The following is a 24,804-nucleotide window of genomic DNA, read 5'->3' on the forward strand; positions in this document are numbered from 1 at the left end:
TTAGGCTGCATATTTACGCTGGCCGCTAGGTGGCGCTTCTGTAGATTTACGCGAGGAATATGCAAATTAGGTAGATACGCAGATTCAGAAACATATGTCCGCCCGGCGCATTTTTTTACATCGTTTACGTTAGGCTTTTTTCCGGCGTAAAGTTACCCCTGCTATATGAGGCGTATCCTATGTTAAGTATGGACGTCGTTCCCGCGTCGAATTTTGAAAATTTTGCGTAAGTCGTTCGCGAATAGGGCTGTACGTAAGTTACATTCATGTCTAAAGCATTGACGATTTGCAGCGTAATTTCGAGCATGCGCACTGGGATTCTTTCAAAGAAAAAAAAACGTCAAATACGTGGGGTCACAATTTAATTTTAATAAAACACGCCCACATCATCCACATTTGAATTAGGCGGGCTTACGCCGGACCACATACGTTACGCCGCCATAACATAGGGTGAAAGTTCTTTATGAATACGGAACTTGCGCCCTAATTTACGGCGGCGTAACGTATCTGAGATACGTTACGCCTGCCGATAGATACACTATTGTATCTGAATCCGGGCCACTGAGGCTACAATTGTGTTTTTTTTTTTTTTGCGCCCCCCAAAAATTTTGAGCACCAGCCGCCACTGCTGAAGATGGAATGGAACGATCGCGCTGAAAATTGGAGTCAATGCGAGGAAAGGTCATTCCTCGTTAGAACATGGGTGGCGCTCCCTCTGTACCTCGGCGGGGGGGGGGGGGGGGGGGAATCTCAGTTGAAATATTTGTCCGGAGCGGAGAGATCCAATTGTCATGGAAATGACCGCTCACCGCAAAGACGCCTGCACAGAATACAAAGTAGCTATTACAATATTAGCAGCAACAATGTATTAAAAGGGAACCGTCCAAGTACGAAACTGGAGGGGCGGCACCGTCTTCGGAACAACGGCTTCCCACCTTAAAGGGCTTGTCCACACGGGCATTCGAGTTGGGGGGTGGTAAAAGCAGAAGGTTTAGCCACAGCGGGAAATCAGATGGGAAAAAAAGCCTAAGAAACAAATGCAGCCGCTACATCTAATGGTTGAAATAGAAAAAAGGGAGTTCCTTGGGACATTAAAGGTGTAACATAACAATTGTGGTCAAAACAATAATATATCCATATAAAATCAAGTGCATTCATGACACCCATAGCCTACAGTTCTTCGGTCCATAGCGGTGTTACAGTGGTGAATCCCAACATGTTTCGCCCACACTCGGCTTCTTCAGGGGTTGGACCATCTGCTAAAAGGTCATGGAGCTAAATTTAAATAAAGACAAAGTATAAATATGAATAAACCTCACAGTAGTTGTATACATATATTCAATAATGATTGTTAAGCTGCAATATATTCTTGGTTTAAGAATATACACTATATTGCCAAAAGTATCGGGACGCCTGCCTTTACACGCACATGAACTTTAATGGCACCCCAGTCTGTATGACCCTTCCCGGCACAATTCCTCTCCCATCCCAAAGCACCCCGTAGCACATATCATCTAACTCCCCCAAATCAAAGATCCCATCCTGGCTCCATTCACCCCCCTGGTCCACCACACGCCGAACCCTGGCACCAGGGAGACGGCAAACCATTTGTTTGAGGCGATCCCGGCGACAAATTATTCTATTAGTCCTTCTAATTATAGAATTCTCTATTACCACCAACTGTCAGAAGTAAGGGGGGGTTACCACAGCTCCAAGAGAGGCGCGAGGGGCAGATGAAAAGGCCTGTAGGGCAGATTCGGCCAGCGGGTCTCCTGTTTGTCACATGTGCTCTATAGTATTCCTATTTGCTCCTCCCCTGGCTGCTACATAAAAGGTATTGTAGGGTGGTAAGGGGCAAAGGAGCTGGGCCAGCACAGACGGCGATTGTGTAGAAATAAAAAAACCTGCAACTGCTGCTGGGCACCACCATCTTGGATGTGATATTGGCAACTTCATTCCCATTTGCTCCTCCCCTGGTTGATACATAAAAGGTTTTTCTCCCACTAATACCAATGATGGGGCACTATTCCTCCCACTGACACCAATGATGGGACGCTATTCCTCCCACTGACACCAATGATGGGACGCTATTCCTCCCACTGACACCAATGATGGGACACTATTCCCCCCACTGACACCAATGATGGGGCACTATTCCTCCCACTGACACCAATGATGGGACAGTATTCCTCCCACTGACACCAATGATGGGACACTATTCCTCCCACTGATACCAATGATGGGGCACTATTCCTCCCACTGACACCAATGATGGGACACTATTCCTCCCACTGACACCAATGATGGGACACTATTCCTCCCACTGACACCAATGATGGGACACTGCTCCTCCCACTGACACCAATGATGGGACAGTATTCCTCCCACTGACACCAATGATGGGACAGTATTCCTCCCACTGACACCAATGATGGGACACTGCTCCTCCCACTGACACCAATGATGGGACAGTATTCCTCCCACTGACACCAATGATGGGACACTATCCCTCCCACTGACACCAATGATGGGACACTATCCCTCCCACTGACACCAATGATGGGACACTATTCCTCCCACTGACACCAATGATGGGACACTGCTCCTCCCACTGACACCAATGATGGGACAGTATTCCTCCCACTGACACCAATGATGGGACACTATTCCTCCCACTGACACCAATGATGGGACACTGCTCCTCCCACTGACACCAATGATGGGACACTATTCCTCCCACTGACACCAATGATGGGACACTATCCCTCCCACTGACAGCAATGATGGGACACTATCCCTCCCACTAACACCAATGATGGGACACTATTCCTCCCACTGACACCAATGATGGGACACTATTCCTCCCACTGACACCAATGATGGGGCACTATTTCTCCCACTGACACCAATGATGGGACACTATTCCTCCCAGTGACACCAATGATGGGTCACTATTCCTCCCACTGACACCAATGAGGGGACACTATTCCTCCCACTGACACCAATGATAGGACACTATTCCTCCCACTGACACCAATGATGGGATACTGCTCCTCCCACTGACACCAATGATGGGACACTATTCCTCCCACTGACACCAATGATGGGTCACTGCTCCTCCCACTGACACCAATGATGGGGCACTATTCCTCCCACTGACACCAATGATGGGACACTGCTCCTCCCACTGACACCAATGATGGGACACTATTCCTCCTACTGACACCAATGATGGGACACTATTCCTCCCACTGACACCAATGATGGGACACTATTCCTCCCACTGACACCAATGATGGGACACTATTCCTCCCACTGACACCAATGATGGGACACTATTCCTCCCACTGACACCAATGATGGGACACTATTCCTCCCACTGACACCAATGATGGGGCATTCCTGTATATAGAGGTGCCCCAGTATTACCTCCCCTGTACCTCTCTGTGTAACATGAGAGTCTCTATAAAAGATTTCTCTATAAATACCTCTGTACTGTGCATTGTATACATCCCAACCCATCCTTTGTGGAGCAGGTACCGATCTGAGGTCCCATGTGGTGCAGATTTGGGGTCCTCTGTGGTGCAGATTTGGGGTCCTCTGTGGTGCAGATTTGGGGTCCTCAGTGGTACAGATTTGGGGTCCTCTGTGGTGCAGATTTGGGGTCCTCTGTGGTGCAGATTTGGGGTCCCCTGTGGTACAGATTTGGGGTCCTCTGTGGTGCAGATTTGGGGTCCTCTGTGGTGCAGATTTGGGGTCCTCAGTGGTACAGATTTGGGGTCCTCTGTGGTACAGATGTGGGGTCCCCTGTGGTACAGATTTGGGGTCCTCTGTGGTGCAGATTTGGGGTCCTCTGTGGTGCAGATTTGGGGTCCCCTGTGGTACAGATTTTGGGTCCCCTGTGGTACAGATTTGGGGCCCTCTGTGGTGCAGATTTTGGGTCCCCTGTGGTACAGATTTGGGGTCCCCCTGTGGTGCAGATTTTGGGTCCCCCTGTGGTACAGATTTGGGGTCCCCCTGTGGTGCAGATTTTGGGTCCTCTGTGGTGCAGATTTGGGGTCCCCTGTGGTACAGATTTTGGGTCCCCTGTGGTACAGATTTGGGGCCCTCTGTGGTGCAGATGTGGGGTCCTCTGTGGTGCAGATTTGGGGTCCTCTGTGGTACAGATTTGGGGCCCTCTGTGGTGCAGATTTTGGGTCCTCTGTGGTACAGATTTGGGGCCCTCTGTGGTGCAGATGTGGGGTCCTCTGTGGTGCAGATTTGGGGTCCCCCTGTGGTGCAGATTTGGGGTCCTCTGTGGTGCAGATTTGGGGTCCTCTGTGGTACAGATTTGGGGTCCCCCTGTGGTGCAGATTTTGGGTCCCCTGTGGTACAGATTTGGGGCCCTCTGTGGTGCAGATGTGGGGTCCTCTGTGGTGCAGGTTTGAGGTCCTCAGTGGTACAGATTTCGGGTCCCCAGTGGTGCAGATTTGGGGTCCTCTGTGGACGGTACAGATTTGGGGTCCTCTGTGTTACAGGTGTAGGGTCCCCTCTGTAGTACACATCTGGTGTTCTCCGGTGTGTGTCGGTCGGTCGGTGGGGGGTCGGGATGAGCTCGCAGTGTTGTTGGGTGGGATGTCGGGTGACTCGGCCCCCCTTCCACCGCCCGGGACCCCAGAGGGGGCGGCACCGAGCTCCGCCCACCGCCCAACACCCGGAGCCACGTCTGAATGAGACTCATTGTGAGCGGAGAGGAGAGGTGAGGAGAGCACCGGAGGAGGGGGAGGGGAGGTGAGGGGGGCATCATCCTTCACCCGGGAGACACCGACCGACACCTACCCAACATCAACCTACCACCCGACCCAGCCTGGGACCACAACACTCATCATAACCCCAACACCGAGCCTGGCACCACAACACCCATCATACACCCAGCATGGCACTACAGCACTCATCATACACCCAGCCTGGCACCACAACAATGAGACACCCAGCCTGGCACCACAACACCCATCATACACCCAGCCTGGCACCACAACAATGAGACACCCAGCCTGGCACCACAACACCCATCATACACCCAGCCTGGCACCACAACAATGAGACACCCAGCCTGGCACCACAACACCCATCATACACCCAGCCTGGCACCACAACAATGAGACACCCAGCCTGGCACCACAACACCCATCATACACCCAGCCTGGCACCACAACACCCATCATAACCCCAACACCGAGCCTGGCACTACAACACTCATCATACACCCAGCACCGAGCCTGGCACCACAACACCCATCATACACCCAGCCTGGCACCACAACAATGAGACACCCACCCTGGCACCACAACACTCATCATAACCCCAACACCGAGCCTGGCACTACAGCACCCATCATACACCCAGTCTGGCACCACAACAATGAGACACCCACCCTGGCACCACAACACTCATCATAACCCCAACACCGAGCCTGGCACTACAGCACCCATCATACACCCAGTCTGGCCCCACAACACCCATCATAACCCCAACACCGAGCCTGGCACTACAGCACCCATCATACACCCAGCATGGCACCACAACACCCATCATACACCCAACACCCAGCCTGGCCCCACAACACTCATCATACACCCAGCCTGGCCCCACAACACTCATCATACACCCAGCATGGCACTACAGCACCCATCATAACCCCAATACCGAGCCTGGCACTACAGCACCCATCATACACCCAACACCCAGACTGTTACTACAGCACCCATCATACACCCAGCATATCACCACAACACCCATCATACACCCAACACCCAGCCTGGCACTACAGCACCCATCATACACCCAGCCTGGCACTACAGCACCCATCATACACCCAACACCCAGACTGTTACTACAGCACCCATCATACACCCAGCCTGGCACTACAGCACCCATCATACACCCAGCACTCAATCTACTCTGATCAACCAGCATGGGCACAGCATCCAAAATACACTGGCTACCCAACATACACACAACACCCAGAATAAACCCCACACCCAGCCTGGCAACGGGCACCCAGCCTACCCTACTATACTGAGCACCCAGCCTACCCTACTATACTGAGCACCCAGCCTACCCTACTATACTGAGCACCCAGCCTACCCTACTATACTGAGCACCCAGCCTACCCTACTATACTGAGCACCCAGCCTACCCTACTATACTGAGCACCCAGCCTACCCTACTATACTGAGTACCCAGCCTACCCTACTATACTGAGCACCCAGCCTACCCTACTATACTGAGCACTCAGCCTACCCTACTATACTGAGCACCCAGCCTACCCTACTATACTGAGCACCCAGCCTACCCTACTATACTGAGTACCCAGCCTACCCTACTATACTGAGCACCCAGCCTACCCTACTATACTGAGCACCCAGCCTACCCTACTATACTGAGCACCCAGCCTACCCTACTATACTGAGCACCCAGCCTACCCTACTATACTGAGCACCCAGCCTACCCTACTATACTGAGCACCATAGGCGTATTGCAGCCTATTACATTAGGGTGTGCACTACAAAGCTCAAACACACGTGTGTTGTCAGTAGGGAAGATATTAATGTCAGAAGTTTATTTTTCATTATTACTTTTTTTTTGTATACTTTATTATTTTTTACAATATGTTTTTATATCATTTTTTATTATTCATTTATTTATTTTTTACTATTTATTTCGGACCCCTATTGGGGGGCTTTGGTGAAATTTCAGGGGTCCAAACAGACCCCTAAAGTCTCACATTAGAGAAAGGGACTGAGGACAGAGACTCCCCGTCTCTTCCTCTGCAGCCAGGCAGCAAGGAGAATCAGCACAGCACAGGGTGATTAGAACGTGCCCGGGCACCCCCGGCACACCCCGTGCGCAATCCCAAGCTGAACACCCAGCCCGTGTTTCCATACTGAGCACCCGGCACTTTCATTACTTTTGTTGTTTTTAATAGCTGTGATGTTAAGGCTGCATTTTGCACTTTTCTATATAATTCTTGTTTTGTTTCGTTTATTTTCTTTTTTTATTTGTTCAGTTTTCTTATTTTTGTTCATACAATTTTTTTATTTTTTTTTCCTCATTATACTTGTTGAACATTCCCTGTCCTGTATTCTCGGTCCTGTGCTTTCCTTTCCCATACTCCTTCATTTGTATTTTATTTATATTTAATTCCATTGTTTACACTCGTTGATGTTTTTTTATGTGTAGTGTGTATTTCCAGCTTTATTTTTTATATATTTTTATATTTTATTTTTTATATTTTTTTTTATATTTTATTTTTTTATATTTTTTTATATTTTATTTTTTATATTTTTTTTATATTTTATTTTTTATATTTACTTATATTTTATTTTTTATATTTACTTACATTTTATTTTTTATATTTTATTTTTTGTTTCATAAAGTTTTGAGTAGAAATATTGCAAAAGACAATGTAGATTTTTTATATTTTCTTATATATTTTTTTTATATTTTTTATATTTTCTTATATTTTATTTTTTATATTTTTTTATATTTTATTTTTTAGATTTACTTACATTTTATTTTTTATATTTTCTTATATTTTATTTTTTAGATTTACTTATATTTTATTTTTTATATTTTCTTATTTTATTTTTTATATTTTATTTTTTATATATTTTATATATTTTATTTTTTATTTATTTTTTTATATTTTATGTTTTTTTATATTTATACAACCTTTTCCCTTTTCTTTCCTTTATTTTTATGTCTCGGTTTTGGTTTCCATAGACTACCAGTGTCTGTTTATTGACTTTTCAGTTTATTTATTTTGTAGCAATTTAGTATTTTGTGTCTTTCAGGATTATAAATATTTTTATACTTTTCTCCACTAGAATTTGCTTTCATTTGTTTCTTCAGAATATTGTCGCATTTTGTACTGAAGATCCCGGCGGCGCTCATACCACCTCCGTTACAGTGTTTGTGTCGCGCTTGCGTCTTACGGAGACATTTTTATCACCTCTTACATTATCATTGCTTGGGGGCTGATAATGTTCGTTTACATAAATTCAATGGCCTGGATTCAAGAAGCAATTGCGCCTGTGTAACCATAAGTTACACAGCGCAATTGCTTACTTGCCCCGGCGTTACGAATGCTCCTGATTTAGGAACCTCGTTACGCCGACTGCAGCCTAAGATATGCACGGCATAAGGCTCTTATGCCCGCATATCTTAGGCTGCATTCTTGCGATGGCCACTAGGGGGCGCTCCCATTGTGCTCAGTGTATAGTATGCAAATTGCATACTAACGCCGATTCACAACGTTGCGCGAGCCCTGCGTACGCAATTTACGTCGTTTCCGTACGGCGGTTTTCGCGTAAGGCTGCCCCCTGTCCCGCGTCGCGAAATTTGAAGTTTACGTAATTTGCGTAAGTGAATCGTGAATGGCGCTGGACGCCATTCACGTTCACTTTGAAGCAAATGACGTCCTTGCGACGTCATTTGCCACAATGCACGTCGGGAACGTTTCCCGACGGAGCATGCGCTCTACGCTCTACGCTACACTGACACCAATGATGGGACACTATTCCTCCCACTGACACCAATGATGGGACACTATTCCTCCCACCGATACCAATGATGGGACACTATTCCTCCCACTGACATCAATGATGGGACACTATTCCTCCCACTGACACCAATGATGGGGCACTATTCCTCCCACTGACACCAATGATGGGACACTATTCCTCCCACTGACACCAATGATGGGACACTATTCCTCCCACTGATACCAATGATGGGGCACTATTCCTCCCACTGACACCAATGAAGGGACACTATTCCTCCCACTGATACCAATGACGGGACACTATTCCTCCCACTGATACCAATGAAGGGACACTATTCCTCCCACTGATACCAATGACGGGACACTATTCCTCCCACTGATACCAATGATGGGACACTAGTCCTCTCACTGACACCAATGATGGGACACTATTCCCCCCACTGACACCAATGATGGGACACTATTCCTCCCACTGATACCAATGATGGGACACTATTCCTCCCACTGATACCAATGATGGGACACTATTCCTCCCACTGATACCAATGATGGGACACTATTCCTCTCACTGATACCAATGATGGGACACTATTCCTCCCACTGATACCAATGAAGGGACACTATTCCTCCCACTGATACCAATGATGGGACACTATTCCTCCCACTGATACCAATGATGGGACACTATTCCTCCCACTGACACCAATGAAGGGACACTATTCCTCCCACTGATACCAATGATGGGACACTATTCCTCCCACTGATACCAATGAAGGGACACTATTCCTCTCACTGACACCAATGATGGGGCACTATTCCTCCCACTGACACCAATGATGGGACGCTATTTCTCCCACTGATACCAATGAAGGGACACCATTCCTCCCACTGATACCAATGATGGGACACTATTCCTCCCACTGATACCAATGATGGGACACTATTCCCCCCACTGACACCAATGATGGGACACTATTCCTCCACTGATACCAATGATGGGACACTATTCCTCCCACTGATACCAATGATGGGACACTATTCCCCCCACTGACACCAATGAAGGGACACTATTCCTCCCACTGATACCAATGAAGGGACACTATTCCTCCCACTGACACCAATGATGGGACACTATTCCTCCCACTGACACCAATGATGGGACACTATTCCTCCCACTGACACCAATGATGGGACACTATTCCCCCACTGACACCATTGATGGGACACTATTCCTCCCACTGACACCAATGATGGGACACTATTCCTCCCACTGACACCAATGATGGGACACTATTCCTCCCACTGATACCAATGAAGGGACACTATTCCTCCCACTGATACCAATGATGGGACACTATTCCTCCCACTGATACCAATGATGGGACACTATTCCTCCCACTGACACCAATGAAGGGACACTATTCCTCCCACTGATACCAATGATGGGACACTATTCCTCCCACTGATACCAATGAAGGGACACTATTCCTCTCACTGACACCAATGATGGGGCACTATTCCTCCCACTGACACCAATGATGGGACGCTATTTCTCCCACTGATACCAATGAAGGGACACCATTCCTCCCACTGATACCAATGATGGGACACTATTCCTCCCACTGATACCAATGATGGGACACTATTCCCCCCACTGACACCAATGATGGGACACTATTCCTCCCACTGATACCAATGATGGGACACTATTCCTCCCACTGATACCAATGATGGGACACTATTCCCCCCACTGACACCAATGAAGGGACACTATTCCTCCCACTGATACCAATGAAGGGACACTATTCCTCCCACTGACACCAATGAAGGGACACTATTCCTCCCACTGACACCAATGATGGGACACTATTCCTCCCACTGACACCAATGATGGGACACTATTCCCCCCACTGACACCATTGATGGGACACTATTCCTCCCACTGACACCAATGATGGGACACTATTCCTCCCACTGATACCAATGATGGGGCACTATTCCTCCCACTGATACCAATGATGGGACACTATTCTTCCCACTGATACCAATGACAGGACACTATTCCTCCCACTGATACCAATGACGGGACACTATTCCTCCCACTGACACCAATGATGGGACACTATTCCTCCCACTGATACCAATGATGGGGCACTATTCCTCCCACTGACACCAATGATGGGACACTATTCCTCCCACTGATACCAATGATGGGGCACTATTCCTCCCACTGATACCAATGATGGGACACTATTCTTCCCACTGATACCAATGATGTGACACTATTCCTCCCACTGACACCAATGATGGGACACTATTCCTCCCACTGACACCAATGACGGGACACTATTCCTCCCACTGACACCAATGATGGGACACTATTCCTCCCACTGATACCAATGATGGGGCACTATTCCTCCCACTGACACCAATGATGGGACACTATTCCTCCCACTGATACCAATGATGGGGCACTATTCCTCCCACTGACACCAACGATTTTTTTTACTCCCACTGGCTACAGTCCGGCCCCCTAAAGTTTGAAGGGCAGTAAGCAGGTCAATTGTTTCGGAAGTTTGGAGACGCCCTTCTTTGAGGTATTTGGGGTCCTGAGAGCTGAAATCTTCCCCCATCAGTGAGGAAAGGGTTAACCTTCTAATCCGGGACATGAGACCGGTCATTAGTGCGACGCGGTGAGTGACGGCATGAAAACCACCAGCTGGAAATGATCCATCCTATAGATTGAGGTATATATAGTCTGCGGTTCTCCGAGGAATGGATCCCTTGTCATAATAATAGAGGCTGCTTTGAGTATTATTTTTTGGGAGGTGGGAGGCGCGTGCGTGGGGCGTTTTATGAAAGGGAGTCACAGTTCCAGTGGAGACCACTTACACATAATGGAGGGCAATTATTGGAGTTCTTAGGTCATTCAGTAAATGCTGGAATCTGAGTCTATGACATTGCCCAACTCCGGGCTCACCTCCCCCGTCCCTCTGTGCTCCTTCCCCTGTCCCTCCCCCTTCCCTCTGTGCTCCCTCCCCCGTCCCTCTGTGCTCCCTCCCCCATCCCTCTGTGCTCCCTCCCCCTGTCCCTCTGTGTTCCCTCCCCCTTCCCTCTGTGCTCCCTCCCCCGTCCCTCTGTGCTCCCTCCCCCTTCCCTCTGTGCTCCCTCCCCCGTCCCTCTGTGCTCCCTCCCCCGTCCCTCTGTGCTCCCTCCCCCTTCCCTCTGTGCTCCCTCCCCCGTCCCTCTGTGCTTCCTCCCCCGTCCCTCTGTGCTCCCTCCCCCGTCCCTCTGTGCTCCCTCCCCCTTCCCTCTGTGCTCCCTCCCCCGTCCCTCTGTGCTCCCTCCCCCTTCCCTCTGTGCTCCCTCCCCCGTCCCTCTGTGTTCCCTCCCCCTTCCCTCTGTGCTCCCTCCCCCGTCCCTCTGTGCTCCCTCCCCCATCCCTCTGTGCTCCCTCCCCCTGTCCCTCTGTGTTCCCTCCCCCTTCCCTCTGTGCTCCCTCCCCCGTCCCTCTGTGCTCCCTCCCCCTTCCCTCTGTGCTCCCTCCCCCGTCCCTCTGTGCTCCCTCCCCCGTCCCTCTGTGCTCCCTCCCCCTTCCCTCTGTGCTCCCTCCCCCCGTCCCTCTGTGCTTCCTCCCCCGTCCCTCTGTGCTCCCTCCCCCGTCCCTCTGTGCTCCCTCCCCCTTCCTCTGTGCTCCCTCCCCCGTCCCTCTGTGCTCCCTCCCCCTTCCCTCTGTGCTCCCTCCCCCGTCCCTCTGTGTTCCCTCCCCCTTCCCTCTGTGTTCCCTCCCCCTTCCCTCTGTGCTCCCTCCCCCTTCCCTCTGTGTTCCCCCCCTTCCCTCTGTGCTCCCTCCCCCTTCCCTCTGTGCTCCCTCCCCCTTCCCTTTGTGTTCCCTCCCCCTTCCCTCTGTGCTCCCTCCCCCGTCCCTCTGTGCTCCCTCCCCCTTCCCTCTGTGCTCTCTCCCCCTTCCCTCTGTTCTCCCTCCCCCGTCCCTCTGTGCTCCCTCCCCCCCTCCCTCTGTGCTCTCTCCCCGTCCCTCTGTGCTCCCTCCCCCTTCCCTCTGTGCTCTCTCCCCCTTCCCTCTGTGCTCCCTCCCCCTTCCCTCTTTGCTCCCTCCCCCGTCCCTCTGTGCTCCCTCCCCCGTCCCTCTGTGCTCCCTCCCCCGTCCCTCTGTGCTCCCTCCCCCTTCCCTCTGTGCTCCCTCCCCCGTCCCTCTGTGCTCCCTCCCCCTTCCCTCTGTGCTCCCTCCCCCGTCCCTCTGTGTTCCCTCCCCCTTCCCTCTGTGCTCCCTCCCCCTTCCCTCTGTGTTCCCCCCCTTCCCTCTGTGCTCCCTCCCCCTTCCCTCTGTGCTCCCTCCCCCTTCCCTTTGTGTTCCCTCCCCCTTCCCTCTGTGCTCCCTCCCCCGTCCCTCTGTGCTCCCTCCCCCTTCCCTCTGTGCTCTCTCCCCCTTCCCTCTGTTCTCCCTCCCCCGTCCCTCTGTGCTCCCTCCCCCGTCCCTCTGTGCTCCCTCCCCCGTCCCTCTGTGCTCCCTCCCCCTTCCCTCTGTGCTCCCTCCCCCTTCCCTCTTTGCTCCCTCCCCCGTCCCTCTGTGCTCACTCCCCCGTCCCTCTGTGCTCCCTCCCCCTTCCCTCTGTGCTCCCTCCCCCTTCCCTCTGTGCTCCCTCCCCCGTCCCTCTGTGCTCCCTCCCCCGTCCCTCTGTGCTCCCTTCCCTCTGTGCTCCCTCCCCCATCCCTCTGTGCTCCCTCCCCCTTCCCTCTGTGCTCCCTCCCCTTCCCTCTGTGCTCCCTCCCCCGTCCCTCTGTGCTCCCTCCCCCGTCCCTCTGTGCTCCCTCCCCCTTCCCTCTGTGCTCCCTCCCCCATCCCTCTGTGCTCCCTCCCCCTTCCCTCTGTGCTCCCTCCCCCATCCCTCTGTGCTCACTCCCCCCGTCCCTCTGTGCTCCCTCCCCCGTCCCTCTGTGCTCCCCCCCCCTTCCCTCTGTGCTCCCTCCCCCTTCCCTCTGTGCTCCCTCCCCCTTCCCTCTGTGCTCCCTCCCCCTTCCCTCTGTGCTCCCTCCCCCATCCCTCTGTGCTCCCTTCCCTCTGTGCTCCCTCCCCCATCCCTCTGTGCTCCCTCCCCCTTCCCTCTGTGCTCCCTCCCCTTCCCTCTGTGCTCCCTCCCCCGTCCCTCTGTGCTCCCTCCCCCGTCCCTCTGTGCTCCCTCCCCCTTCCCTCTGTGCTCCCTCCCCCATCCCTCTGTGCTCCCTCCCCCTTCCCTCTGTGCTCCCTCCCCCATCCCTCTGTGCTCACTCCCCCGTCCCTCTGTGCTCCCTCCCCCGTCCCTCTGTGCTCCCATTCCTCTGTGCTCCCTCCCCCTTCCCTCTGTCCTCCCTCCCCCATCCCTCTGTGCTCCCTCCCCCGTCCCTCTGTGCTCCCTCCCCCTTCCCTCTGTGCTCCCTCCCCCGTCCCTCTGTGTTCCCTCCCCCTTCCCTCTGTGCTCCCTCCCCCTTCCCTCTGTGTTCCCCCCTTCCCTCTGTGCTCCCTCCCCCTTCCCTCTGTGCTCCCTCCCCCTTCCCTTTGTGTTCCCTCCCCCTTCCCTCTGTGCTCCCTCCCCCGTCCCTCTGTGCTCCCTCCCCCTTCCCTCTGTGCTCTCTCCCCCTTCCCTCTGTTCTCCCTCCCCCGTCCCTCTGTGCTCCCTCCCCCGTCCCTCTGTGCTCTCTCCCCGTCCCTCTGTGCTCCCTCCCCCTTCCCTCTGTGCTCCCTCCCCCTTCCCTCTTTGCTCCCTCCCCCGTCCCTCTGTGCTCACTCCCCCGTCCCTCTGTGCTCCCTCCCCCTTCCCTCTGTGCTCCCTCCCCCGTCCCTCTGTGCTCCCTCCCCCGTCCCTCTGTGCTCCCTCCCCCTTCCCTCTGTGCTCCCTTCCCTCTGTGCTCCCTCCCCCATCCCTCTGTGCTCCCTCCCCCTTCCCTCTGTGCTCCCTCCCCTTCCCTCTGTGCTCCCTCCCCCGTCCCTCTGTGCTCCCTCCCCCGTCCCTCTGTGCTCCCTCCCCCTTCCCTCTGTGCTCCCTCCCCCATCCCTCTGTGCTCCCTCCCCCTTCCCTCTGTGCTCCCTCCCCCATCCCTCTGTGCTCACTCCCCCGTCCCTCTGTGCTCCCTCCCCCGTCCCTCTGTGCTCCCATTCCTCTGTGCTCCCTCCCCCTTCCCTCTGTGCTCCCTCCCCCTTCCCTCTGTGCTCCCTCCCCCTTCCCTCTGTGCTCCCTCCCCCTTCCCTCTGTGCTCCCTCCCCCATCCCTCTGTGCTCCCTTCCCTCTGTGCTCCCTCCCCCATCCCTCTGTGCTCCCTCCCCCTTCCCTCTGTGCTCCCTCCCCTTCCCTCTGTGCTCCCTCCCCCGTCCCTCTGTGCTCCCTCCCCCGTCCCTCTGTGCTCCCTCCCCCTTCCCTCTGTGCTCCCTCCCCCATCCCTCTGTGCTCCCTCCCCCTTCCCTCTGTGCTCCCTCCCCCATCCCTCTGTGCTCCCTCCCCCGTCCCTCTGTGCTCCCTCCCCCGTCCCTCTGTGCTCCCATTCCTCTGTGCTCCCTCCCCCTTCCCTCTGTGCTCCCTCCCCCATCCCTCTGTGCTCCCTCCCCTTCTCCCCCAGCGACATGTACTCACCCTGCCTTCATATCTAATCTCTGTAATTTGTGGAATATATATTTTCTATAATCATCAGCTCCATCTAGTGGCTATAATACAGTAATTTCGTGCTTTCAAGGAAATACCACATTATGGCCACCAGATGGAGCTGACAAAAAAAAAGACCCTAAAGAGTAACTCCACTTTTGTTAAGACCCCCCTGCCCCCCCCCCCCCCCCCCCCGCTGGGTGATCTCTGTACATTGCAGGGATTGTAACAAACTATGTTGAAGAATTTGCGGTTTGTTTCTCTGTGTCCATGTGCGGAGTGAATGTGAATGGGAGTGACTTTATAATTACCAATCAGCTGCTGCACCTGCGGGGCTCTAATGAGGAGAGTGGAAGGGTTTGCATCGCTTTAGACGTGATTTCCTATTGATCATTTTTAATAACAGTTATAATATGACCTGTGTAGCAATTGTGTACGCAAGATTTCTTTCTTTAGTTCCTTTTTTTCCCCATAAAAGTGGAGTTACCCTTTAACCACTTAAGGACCGCCTCCTGCACATTTAAGTTGGCAGAATGGCACGGCTGGGCACAAGCACATACAGGTACGTCCTCTTTAAGTGCCCAGCCGTGGGTCGTGGGTGCGCACCCGTGACCCGGTCCGAAGCTTCGTGACCGCGGCCGCGGGACCCGCGGACCCCATCGCCACCGGAGTCCCGCGATCGGTCCCCGGAGCTGAAGAACGGGGAGAGCTGTGTGTAAACACGCCTTCCCTGTTCTTCACAGTGGCGCCGTCATTGATCGTGTGTTCCCTTTTATAGGGAAACACGATCGATGACGTCACACGTCCAGCCCCGCCCCCCTACAGTTAGAAACACAATTGAGGTCACACTTAACCCCTACAGCGCCCCCTAGTGGTTAACTCCCAAACTGCAATTGTCATTTTCACAGTAATCAGTGCATTTTTATAGCATTTTTTTTGCTGTGAAAATGACAACGGTCCCAAAAATGTGTCAAAATTGTCTGACGTGTCCGCCGTAATGTCGCAGTCACGAAAAAAAATCGCTGATCGCCGCCATTAGTAGTAAAAAAATATTTTTTTATAAAAATGCAATAAAACTATTTTGTAAACGCTATACATTTTGCGCAAACCAATCGATAAACGCTTATTGCGATTTTTTTTTACCAAAAATAGGAAGAAGAATACGTATCGACCTAAACTGAGGAAAAACTTTTTTTTTAATATATTTTTGGGGGATATTTATTATAGCAAAAAGTAAAAAATATTGCATTTTTTTTCAAAACTGTCGCTCTATTTTTGTTTATAGCGCAAAAAATAAAAACCGCAGAGGTGATCAAATACCACCAAAAGAAAGCTCTATTTGTAGGGGAAAAGGGACGCCGATTTTGTTTGGGAGCCACGTCGCATGACCGCGCAATTGTCAGTTAAAGCGACGCAGTGCAGAATCGCGAAAACTGTCCGGGTCCTTTACCTGCATAACGGTCCGGGTCTTAAGTGGTTAAGTGCTCATACAACACCCCGTTAGCAGGTCCCCTCGGATCGAATGCCGGGCGTTGGCCTCGCATTCAATGAAATCAATAAAAACAAAAGCCGGGGGCCGGTAAGTCTGCCAAACGCTCCATCTGCCGCCGGTGTTGTTGGCGGTTATTTATTGGGTTCGGTGACTTGAAACCCTCGTATTTGGAAATGAGATCCTTCCAGCTGATTACAGTTCTTCCCGATCCTTTGTCCGGCCAATGAGCATCCTAGAGAGTGAAATGTATCCCGGCCCCTCGTCTCTCCCCTCGGTCCCGGCCGCATACTTTCATACAATGGATCATTTGTATTGCTGGAGATTGAGTGAGTCACCCTCCGCGCGTGCCAGCCATCTCGCCGTGGAGTTTTACCCGTTACGTTACCCCCTCTTTTCTTTTTTTTATGATGCCGTTGTGGCCTGGGCCGGGGTGGTAATCGACACCACCACCCTGTGATGTCATGTATTATAGAACAGGCTCGTATTCTTCACACCGCCGGGACCTTTTCCAAGACTTGAGCGTCTTACAACGATGGGCCACCAATACCGTGGAGGCTTTTCCAGGGGGGGGGGGGGGGCACAGAGAGGGTTTTCTTTATGAGGTCACCCCGTGAAATGTCAACTGCTTAACCACTTCCATACCGGGGGGCACTTACGCACCTTCCCGCCCAGGCCAATTTTCAGCTTTCAGCGCTGTCACACTTTGATTGACAATTGCGCGGTCGTGCTACGCTGTACCCAAACTATTTTTTTATCATTTTGTTCCCACAAATAGAGCTTTATTTTGGTGGTATTTGATCACCTCTGCGATTTTTATTTTTTTGCGCAACAACTAAAAAAAGACCGAAAAGTTTTTATTTTTTTCTGTTGATTTTTTTGGTAAATAAGTACATTTTCTAAAAAATTCTCAGAGGAATGGATCCCCTGTGATAATAATAGAGGCTGCTTTGAGTATTATTTTTTTGGGAGGTGGGGCACCGATGAGGTGGCACTGATGGGCACCGGTGAGGCGGCACTGTTGGACACTGATAGGCGGCACTGATGGGCACTGATAGGCAGCGCTGGTATGGGGCACTGATGGGCACTCATAGGCGGCACTGATGGGCACTCGGGTGGCACTGATGGGCACTCATAGGCGGCAATGGGCACTCATAGGTGGCACATATGGGCACTCATGGGCAGCACTTATGGGTGGCACTGATGGGTACTTATGGGTGGCACAGATGGGCACTGATAGGTGGGCACTGGGCATGGATGGGCACTGATGGACACTGTGGGGTGGCCCTGATGGACACTGTGGGGTGGCCCTGATGGACACTGAGGGGTGTCACTGATGGACACTGAGGGGTCCATGTTGCCAGCCAGTGCCCATTTGTGGGCACTGATTGGCATTTATTCTTTTTTTTTTTACTGCCCTATTTTTTATTTATTTTTTATTTATTGCCCTTTTTTTTATTTTTTTCTGCCCTTCCCTGGTAGTCCAGTGTGGGTATCCAAGGGGGGGCTGCGCTGATAAACAATGAGCGCAAACCCCCCCGTCAGGAGAGCCGCCGATCAGCTCTCCTCTACCCGCGTCTGTCAGACGCGAGTGAGGAAAAGCCGATCAACGGCTCTTCCTGTTTACATCGTGATCAGCCGTGATTGGACACAGCTGATCGCGTGGTAAAGAGCCTCCGCCAGAGGCTCTTTACCGAGATCGGAGATGCAGGGTGTCAGACTGACACCCCGCATCACCGATCGCCGCGCTGTGCGCCCCCCACGGGTAGCGCGCCGACATGAAATCCTTCAGGACGTCCATAGACGTCCAGTCAGGATTTCACAACCACTTCCCGGACGTCGATTGACTATTGACCGGGCGGGAAGTGGTTAAATAAGTTTGATGGAATTGTCCTTTAAGGCAGAGGTCATCAACTCCTCTCCTCGGGACTAACAGGCCAGGTTTGCAGGATAACTGAAATACATGACAGGTGATATCATTTGCTGCTCGGTGATTGCCGTATTCTAGTCTAGTGGTCATCAATCCTGTCCTGCAGGGCCCACTAACAGGCCAGGTTTGCAGGATAACTGAAATACATAACAGGTGATATCGTTTGCTGCTCGGTGATTGCCGTATTCTAGTCGGCATCTCTCCCCAAGGTAATACATAAAACCTGGCCTGTTAGTGGGTCCTGAGGACTGGAGTTGATGACCGCTGCGCCTTGTCGCCTGTCCCGATCGATCGCTCTTCTCTAGTATAACGGTTGAGCGTCGCCATCTTGTGGCAGAATTGCAGAACTACATCCGGATTGCTTGAAGAATGTGAAGCATGTAGCTATTGAATGTCACATCGTTTTCTCCCGTGTTTGAGAAGACGTCTTACACACACAAAGGGCACATTCCGAGGATCACATCTTGTTCTTTGTGTACACTGGCAATGGATTATCAGGTGGCACCGAGGGGTGAAGAATAACCAGAAAAGAACAAGCGGAAGTTTATGTTCCAAATATCATTGTAATACAGCATTACTATAACACAATGGAAGTCTCTTTATCGGTCTCGGTGATGGTGTTTGTCTAATCTGCTTCTTTTGAAAAACGGCAAAGGCCTGATTTCTACACCAGCGATTCTCAACCAACGTGCCATGGCCTACTGCTGGGCTGTGGCCTTCCTTCTTCTAGATCTACCAAACCTCCAACCAGCTGCAGATCCCCTAACCTCCCACAAATCCTCAGAGCAACCATAGTGCCCTTCAACCTTCCATAGTGGGCCACAGTGTCCCTCAGTGCTCCCAACCTCACACAGTACTCTCCAGCCTCCTACAGTGCTCTCCAATGTTCCACAGTGGCCCTCAACCCCCCCCCCCCCCTTCACAGTGCTCTCCAACATCCCACATTGGCCCTCAACCCAGCACAGTGCTCTCCAGCCTCCTACAGTGCTCTCCAACGTCCCACAGTGGCCCTCAACCCCCCCCCCACAGTGCTCTCCAGCCTCCTACAGTGCTCTCCAATGTTCCACAGTGGCCCTCAACCCCCCCCCCCCCCTCACAGTGCTCTCCAACATCCCACATTGGCCCTCAACCCAGCACAGTGCTCTCCAACCTCCTACAGTGCTCTCCAATGTCCCACAGTGGCCTTCAACCCTGCAGTGCTCTCCAACCTCCTACAGTGCTCTACAATGTCCCACAGTGGCCCCCAACCTCCCACAATGCCACCCAACCCCTGCAGTGCCCCCAAGCCTACTACAGAACCTTCAGCCCCCCCCCCCTCCATAGTGCCCTCAACCTCTAATGGTGTCTCGCACAACCTTCCATATTGCCTCCCATAGTGCCTCACCAACAGTTCATAGTGGGCCTCAGTCTCCCTCAGCCCCCACAGTGCCCCCATCTCACACTGCGGCCCCCAACCTCAAACAGTGCTAGCTAGACCCCTGCAGTGTCCACAAGCCTACTCCACAGCCTCAATCCATCCATAGTGCCACCAATCACTGCCTTCCAAGCTCCCATAGTTCCTCCTGGCTACCATAGTGCCACCTCCAACCTTCCATAGTAGACTGCAGTGTCCCTCAGCCCCCACAGTGCCCCCAACCTCATACACTGTTCCCCCACAGTGCTCTCCAAACTTACACAGTGCCCCATCATTGGTATCATTGGGAGGAATAGTGTCCAATTGTTGGTGTCAGTCGGAGGAATAGTGTCCAATCATTTGTGTCAGTGGGAGAAAAAGTGTCCCATCATTGGTGTCAGTGGGAGGAATAGTGTCCCATCATTGGTGTCAGTGGGAGGAATAGTGTCCCATCATTGGTGTCAGTGGGAGGAATAGTGTCCCATCATTGGTATCTGTGGGAGGAATAGTGTCCCATCATTGGTGTCAGTGGGAGCAATAGTGCCTCATCATTGGTGTCAGTTGGAGGTATTGTGCCCCATCATTGGTGTCAGTGGGAGGAATAGTGCCTCATCATTAGTGTCAGTTGGAGGTATTGTGCCCCACTCTTGGTGTCAGTGGAAGGAATGGTGCCTCATCTTTGGCGTCAGTTGGAGGAATAAAGCCTCATATAAGTGGAAGGAAAGGTGCCCCAAGTGCCGCAGTTTTAGACCACTGATCTATTCAAAACGAAAACAAACAGTGTTAACTTTTGATATACTTTGTTTGTTGTTCTCATTATTTTTTGTTTTTTGTTTTGCTATTTTATCTAATTAACAACAAAAAAAACCCTAAAGATTCACCTTGCTTATATGGCTGTTTTTTATACTATTTCTGAAATAACTAACGGTCTTTTAATTTTTTTCTCTTTCTTGGCAGCGCCGTTGGCAGCCATGATCCGGTTCCGATTTAACGGCTCATTGGCTACTGGACTCTTATTGCTTCAGACAGTTTTCCTTCTCGTCTTGTACTCCAGACAAAATATATCTCTACAGAGAACGGAGCCCAGTGAGAAGGTCCATCTGCTCATCCTCTCCTCTTGGAGGTCGGGGTCTTCCTTTGTTGGCCAGATCTTCAGCCAACACCCAGATGTCTTCTACTTGATGGAACCTGCGTGGCACGTGTGGGTGTCCATGTTCCAGAACAGTGCCAAGGTTCTCCACATGGCGGTACGAGACTTGGTGCGGTCTGTCTTCCTGTGCGACATGTCCGTGTTTGACGCCTATATGCCAAAGGTGCGCAACGTATCCAACCTGTTCCAGTGGGCCACCAGCAGGGCGTTGTGCACAGAACCAGCATGCAAGTTCTTTTCACGCGACCAGATCACGAACGAGTCGGCTTGTAAGACGCTATGTGGCAAATACCCATTTGACAATATCAAACAAGTATGTGGCATGTACAGCCACATCGTTATAAAGGAGGTCCGCTTCTTCGACTTGAAGGTTCTCTATCCTCTTCTCACCGATCCTTCATTGAACCTAAAAATAATCCACTTGGTCCGGGATCCAAGGGCTGTGGCCAAATCCAGGGAACAGGCCAAGAAGGCTTTAATCAGAGACAACGGGATCGTGCTAAACACTAACGGGTCCAAAATAGACGACACCAAGTATGAGGTCATCCAGGAGATCTGCCGAAGTCACGTGCAGATATATGAAACCGCCACCTATAAGGCTCCCAGCTTCCTTAAAGATCGATACATGCTGGTCCGGTACGAAGACGTGGTTCGGGAGCCCCTGAGGGAAATCAAGCAGATGTACGAATTTGCTCATTTGAGGCTGACCAACAAGCTCGAGAAATGGATCCACAACATCACGCATGGGCAAAGCCCCTCGAACAAAAAGGAAGCCTTCGTGATAACATCGCGCAACGCCGCCAACGTGTCTCAAGCCTGGAGGAACATTCTATCCTTCGAAAAAGTCAAGAAGATCCAAAACGTATGCAAAGGGGCCATGAATAAGCTTGGCTATCTCACCGTAGACTCAATGGCGGAGCTGGAAGACTTGTCCATCGACGTTGTGTTGCCTAGGAAGATGAGCCAGTTCAGTTGGCTTTGACTTAAACATAACTAGAGACCTTTGCACTTTGGAAGGCTCGTCGCACAACGCCGCCAACGTGTCTCAAGCCTGGAGGAGCATTCTATCTTTTGAAGAAAGTCAAGAAGATCCAAAATAAAATTAAAGGCCCGGATTCACAAAGACTTACGCCAACGTATCTAATGATACGCCGCGTAAGTCCACTGATGCACCGTCGTATCTATGCGCCTAATTCACAGTACAAGATACGACTGAATTTTGGCTTCCTACGACCGACGTAAGTCTCCTACTCCGTCGTATCTTGGGTGCATATTTACGCTGGCCGCTAGGGGTGCTTCCATTGATTTACGCGTCGAATATGTAAATGAGCGAGATACGCCGATTCACGAACGTACTTGCGCCCGTCGCAGTAAGCTACGCCGTTTACGCAAGGCGTACGTCCGGCGTAACGATAAACCACCAAATAGCTGGTCTAAGTATGTTAGGGTATGGACGTCGGAACTGCCGTCGGATTTTACATCATTTACGTAAGTCGTACGTGAATGGGGCTGGGCGTAGGTTACATTCACGTCGTACACATTGAGCCGTCGTATCTTAGGTAGTATATGCGACGTGATTCTGAGCATGCGCGCGCATGCGCCGTTCGTTCGGCCATTCATTTACATGGGGTCACGGTTAATTTTAATACAACACGCCCACTACCTTCCTAATTTGAATTAGGAGGGCTTACGACGGCCCTTTTACGCTACGCCGCCGTAACTTACGGAGCAAGTGCTTTGAGAAAACTGTACTTGCCTCTCTATGTTACGTCGGCGTAGCGCAAATGAGATGCGCTACGCCGATCTAAGATACGCCGCTCTACCTGAATCCGGCTAAAAATCTTTATTAGATCTAGATCAGAAAAGACGATATCAGGCTATTTCACAACTATTATATGAATGGGGGGATAAACCGGGTAAGATGTTGGCCCGTTCTTTAAAAGAAAAAAAAATCTGGAAATGATATAGCAAAAATTCAATCTGCCTCTTTAGGTTTCGTACACACCACTACAAGCATTGAGGAAGCTTTCCACAACATCATGCATAGGCAAAGCCCCTCGAACTGGAAGGAAGCCTTCGTGATAACGCCGCCAACGTGTCTCAAGCCTGGAGGAACATTCTGTCCTTCAAAAAAGTCAAGAAGATCCAAAACGTATGCAAAGGGGCCATGAATAAGCTTGGCTGTGTCACCGTAGACTCAATGGCGGAACTGGAAGACTTGTCCATCGAAGTTATGTTACCCAGGAAGATGAGCCAGTTCAGTTGGCTATGACTTAAACATAACCAGAGACCTTTGCACTTTGGAAGGCTCGTCACTTAGCACCGCCAACGTGTCTCAAGCCTGGAGGAACATTCTATCCTTCGAAAAAGTCAAGAAGGTCCAAAATGTATGCAAAGGGGCCATGAATAAGCTTGGCTGTGTCACCGTAGACTCAATGGCGGAACCGGAAGACTTGTCCATCAACGTTGTGTTGCCCATTAGATGAGCCAGTTCAGTTGGCAATGACTTAACAAGAGACCTTTGCACTTTGGAAGGCTTTTCTTTTTTCATTTGTTCTTATTTATTAAATTGTATTCTGTGAACTGTGGAAAAAAAAAACTGTTTATGACCACGGGAACATTTTATGGGCCTGTTTGAAGATGACGAAAATCCTAATATGAAATTTGCTTGTAGAGACCGAAAAACATGGATAGCTAAAGTTTAGCATTTATCATACTTGAAGTGACCCATGCCCTTCCTCTTGCTATCCCATTAGTGCCGGATTACCAGATAGGCAAAGTAGGCACTGACCTATGGGCCCCACACCCACAGCTGGGGGGGGGGGGGGCTCCTGATCATGTGACCACTATAACAGCCAACCACAGTGATCACATAATCAGGAAGTCCTGCCCGACTCTTGGGCGTATAAACCCATTTAAAGGGACGCTGACTGGGAACCAGCTATATTTTTTTACGTTAGACTGAGGCCCCATACACACCATAGAATCTATCCGCAGATAAATCCCATCAAATGGGTTTCTGCGGATAGATCCTATGGTGTGTACACTCCGTCGGATATTTATCCGAGGATAAATTTCCCCTGGGATGGATTTCCAGCAGATGGATATTTGCTGACATGCTCAACAAATCCATCTGCTGGAATCCATTCCAACGGATGGATCCGCTCGTCTGTACAGACTTACCGGATCCATCCGCCCAAAGGGATTCCCCGCACGCGTCGTAATGATTTGACGCATGCGTGGAATTCCTTATATGACAGCGTCGCGCCCGTCGCCGCGTCATAATAGCGGCGACGGCGCGACACGTCATCGGCATCGGATTTCAGCGCGGATTTCAATGCGATGGTGTGTACACGCCATCGCATAGAAATCTTCTGAAATCCTCGAGAGGATTTATCCGCGGATACGGTCCGCTGGACCGTATCTGCGGATAAATCCTCTCGTGTGTATGGGGCCTAAGACTGGGATGCCATTAAAGTTCCTGTAAAGTCAGGCGTCCCAATACTTTTGACAATATAGTTGTATATAAAATGCACTTTTTTCTCTTTCAAAAAGTGTTTCCCAGCGCTAAACCTTTCATCCAATTTCTAAATTGCTGCATTTGTAGATTTCGAAAGCCAATATAAAGGAATAGTAGTGGTAAAAAAAAAAAAAATTGTTGGTTT

The 24,804-nt window shown here is 51.0% G+C and overlaps 2 protein-coding genes across 3 annotated transcripts; one reads left to right on the forward strand and one right to left on the reverse strand.

Moving 5' to 3' along the window:
* Positions 1 to 1,026: 1,026 nt before the first annotated feature.
* On the reverse strand, positions 1,027 to 5,502 carry LOC120916849 (soluble scavenger receptor cysteine-rich domain-containing protein SSC5D-like). Its single transcript, XM_040327792.1, has 3 exons — positions 5,414 to 5,502; positions 3,489 to 4,479; positions 1,027 to 1,275 (listed from the first exon to the last, which is right to left on the reverse strand). Exons 1-3 carry the CDS (start codon positions 5,500 to 5,502, stop codon positions 1,171 to 1,173), a joined length of 1,185 nt encoding a protein of 394 aa, XP_040183726.1. The 3' UTR covers positions 1,027 to 1,170.
* On the forward strand, positions 4,652 to 23,091 carry LOC120917947 (carbohydrate sulfotransferase 5-like). Of its 2 annotated transcripts, XM_040329582.1 has the most exons (4): positions 4,652 to 4,738; positions 20,947 to 21,992; positions 22,229 to 22,243; positions 22,976 to 23,091. In XM_040329582.1, the coding sequence occupies exons 2-4, from the start codon at positions 20,961 to 20,963 to the stop codon at positions 23,036 to 23,038; spliced, it is 1,110 nt and encodes a 369-aa protein (XP_040185516.1). In that variant the 5' UTR covers positions 4,652 to 4,738; positions 20,947 to 20,960; the 3' UTR covers positions 23,039 to 23,091. The 2 variants fall into 2 exon arrangements, with proteins under 2 accessions (XP_040185516.1, XP_040185515.1); XM_040329581.1 differs by lacking the exons at positions 22,229 to 22,243; positions 22,976 to 23,091 and having other exon boundaries at positions 20,947 to 22,220.
* Positions 23,092 to 24,804: the final 1,713 nt, after the last annotated feature.

The sequence above is a fragment of the Rana temporaria genome, chromosome 11 (assembly GCF_905171775.1).
Source record: "Rana temporaria chromosome 11, aRanTem1.1, whole genome shotgun sequence".
Taxonomy (NCBI): domain Eukaryota; kingdom Metazoa; phylum Chordata; class Amphibia; order Anura; family Ranidae; genus Rana; species Rana temporaria.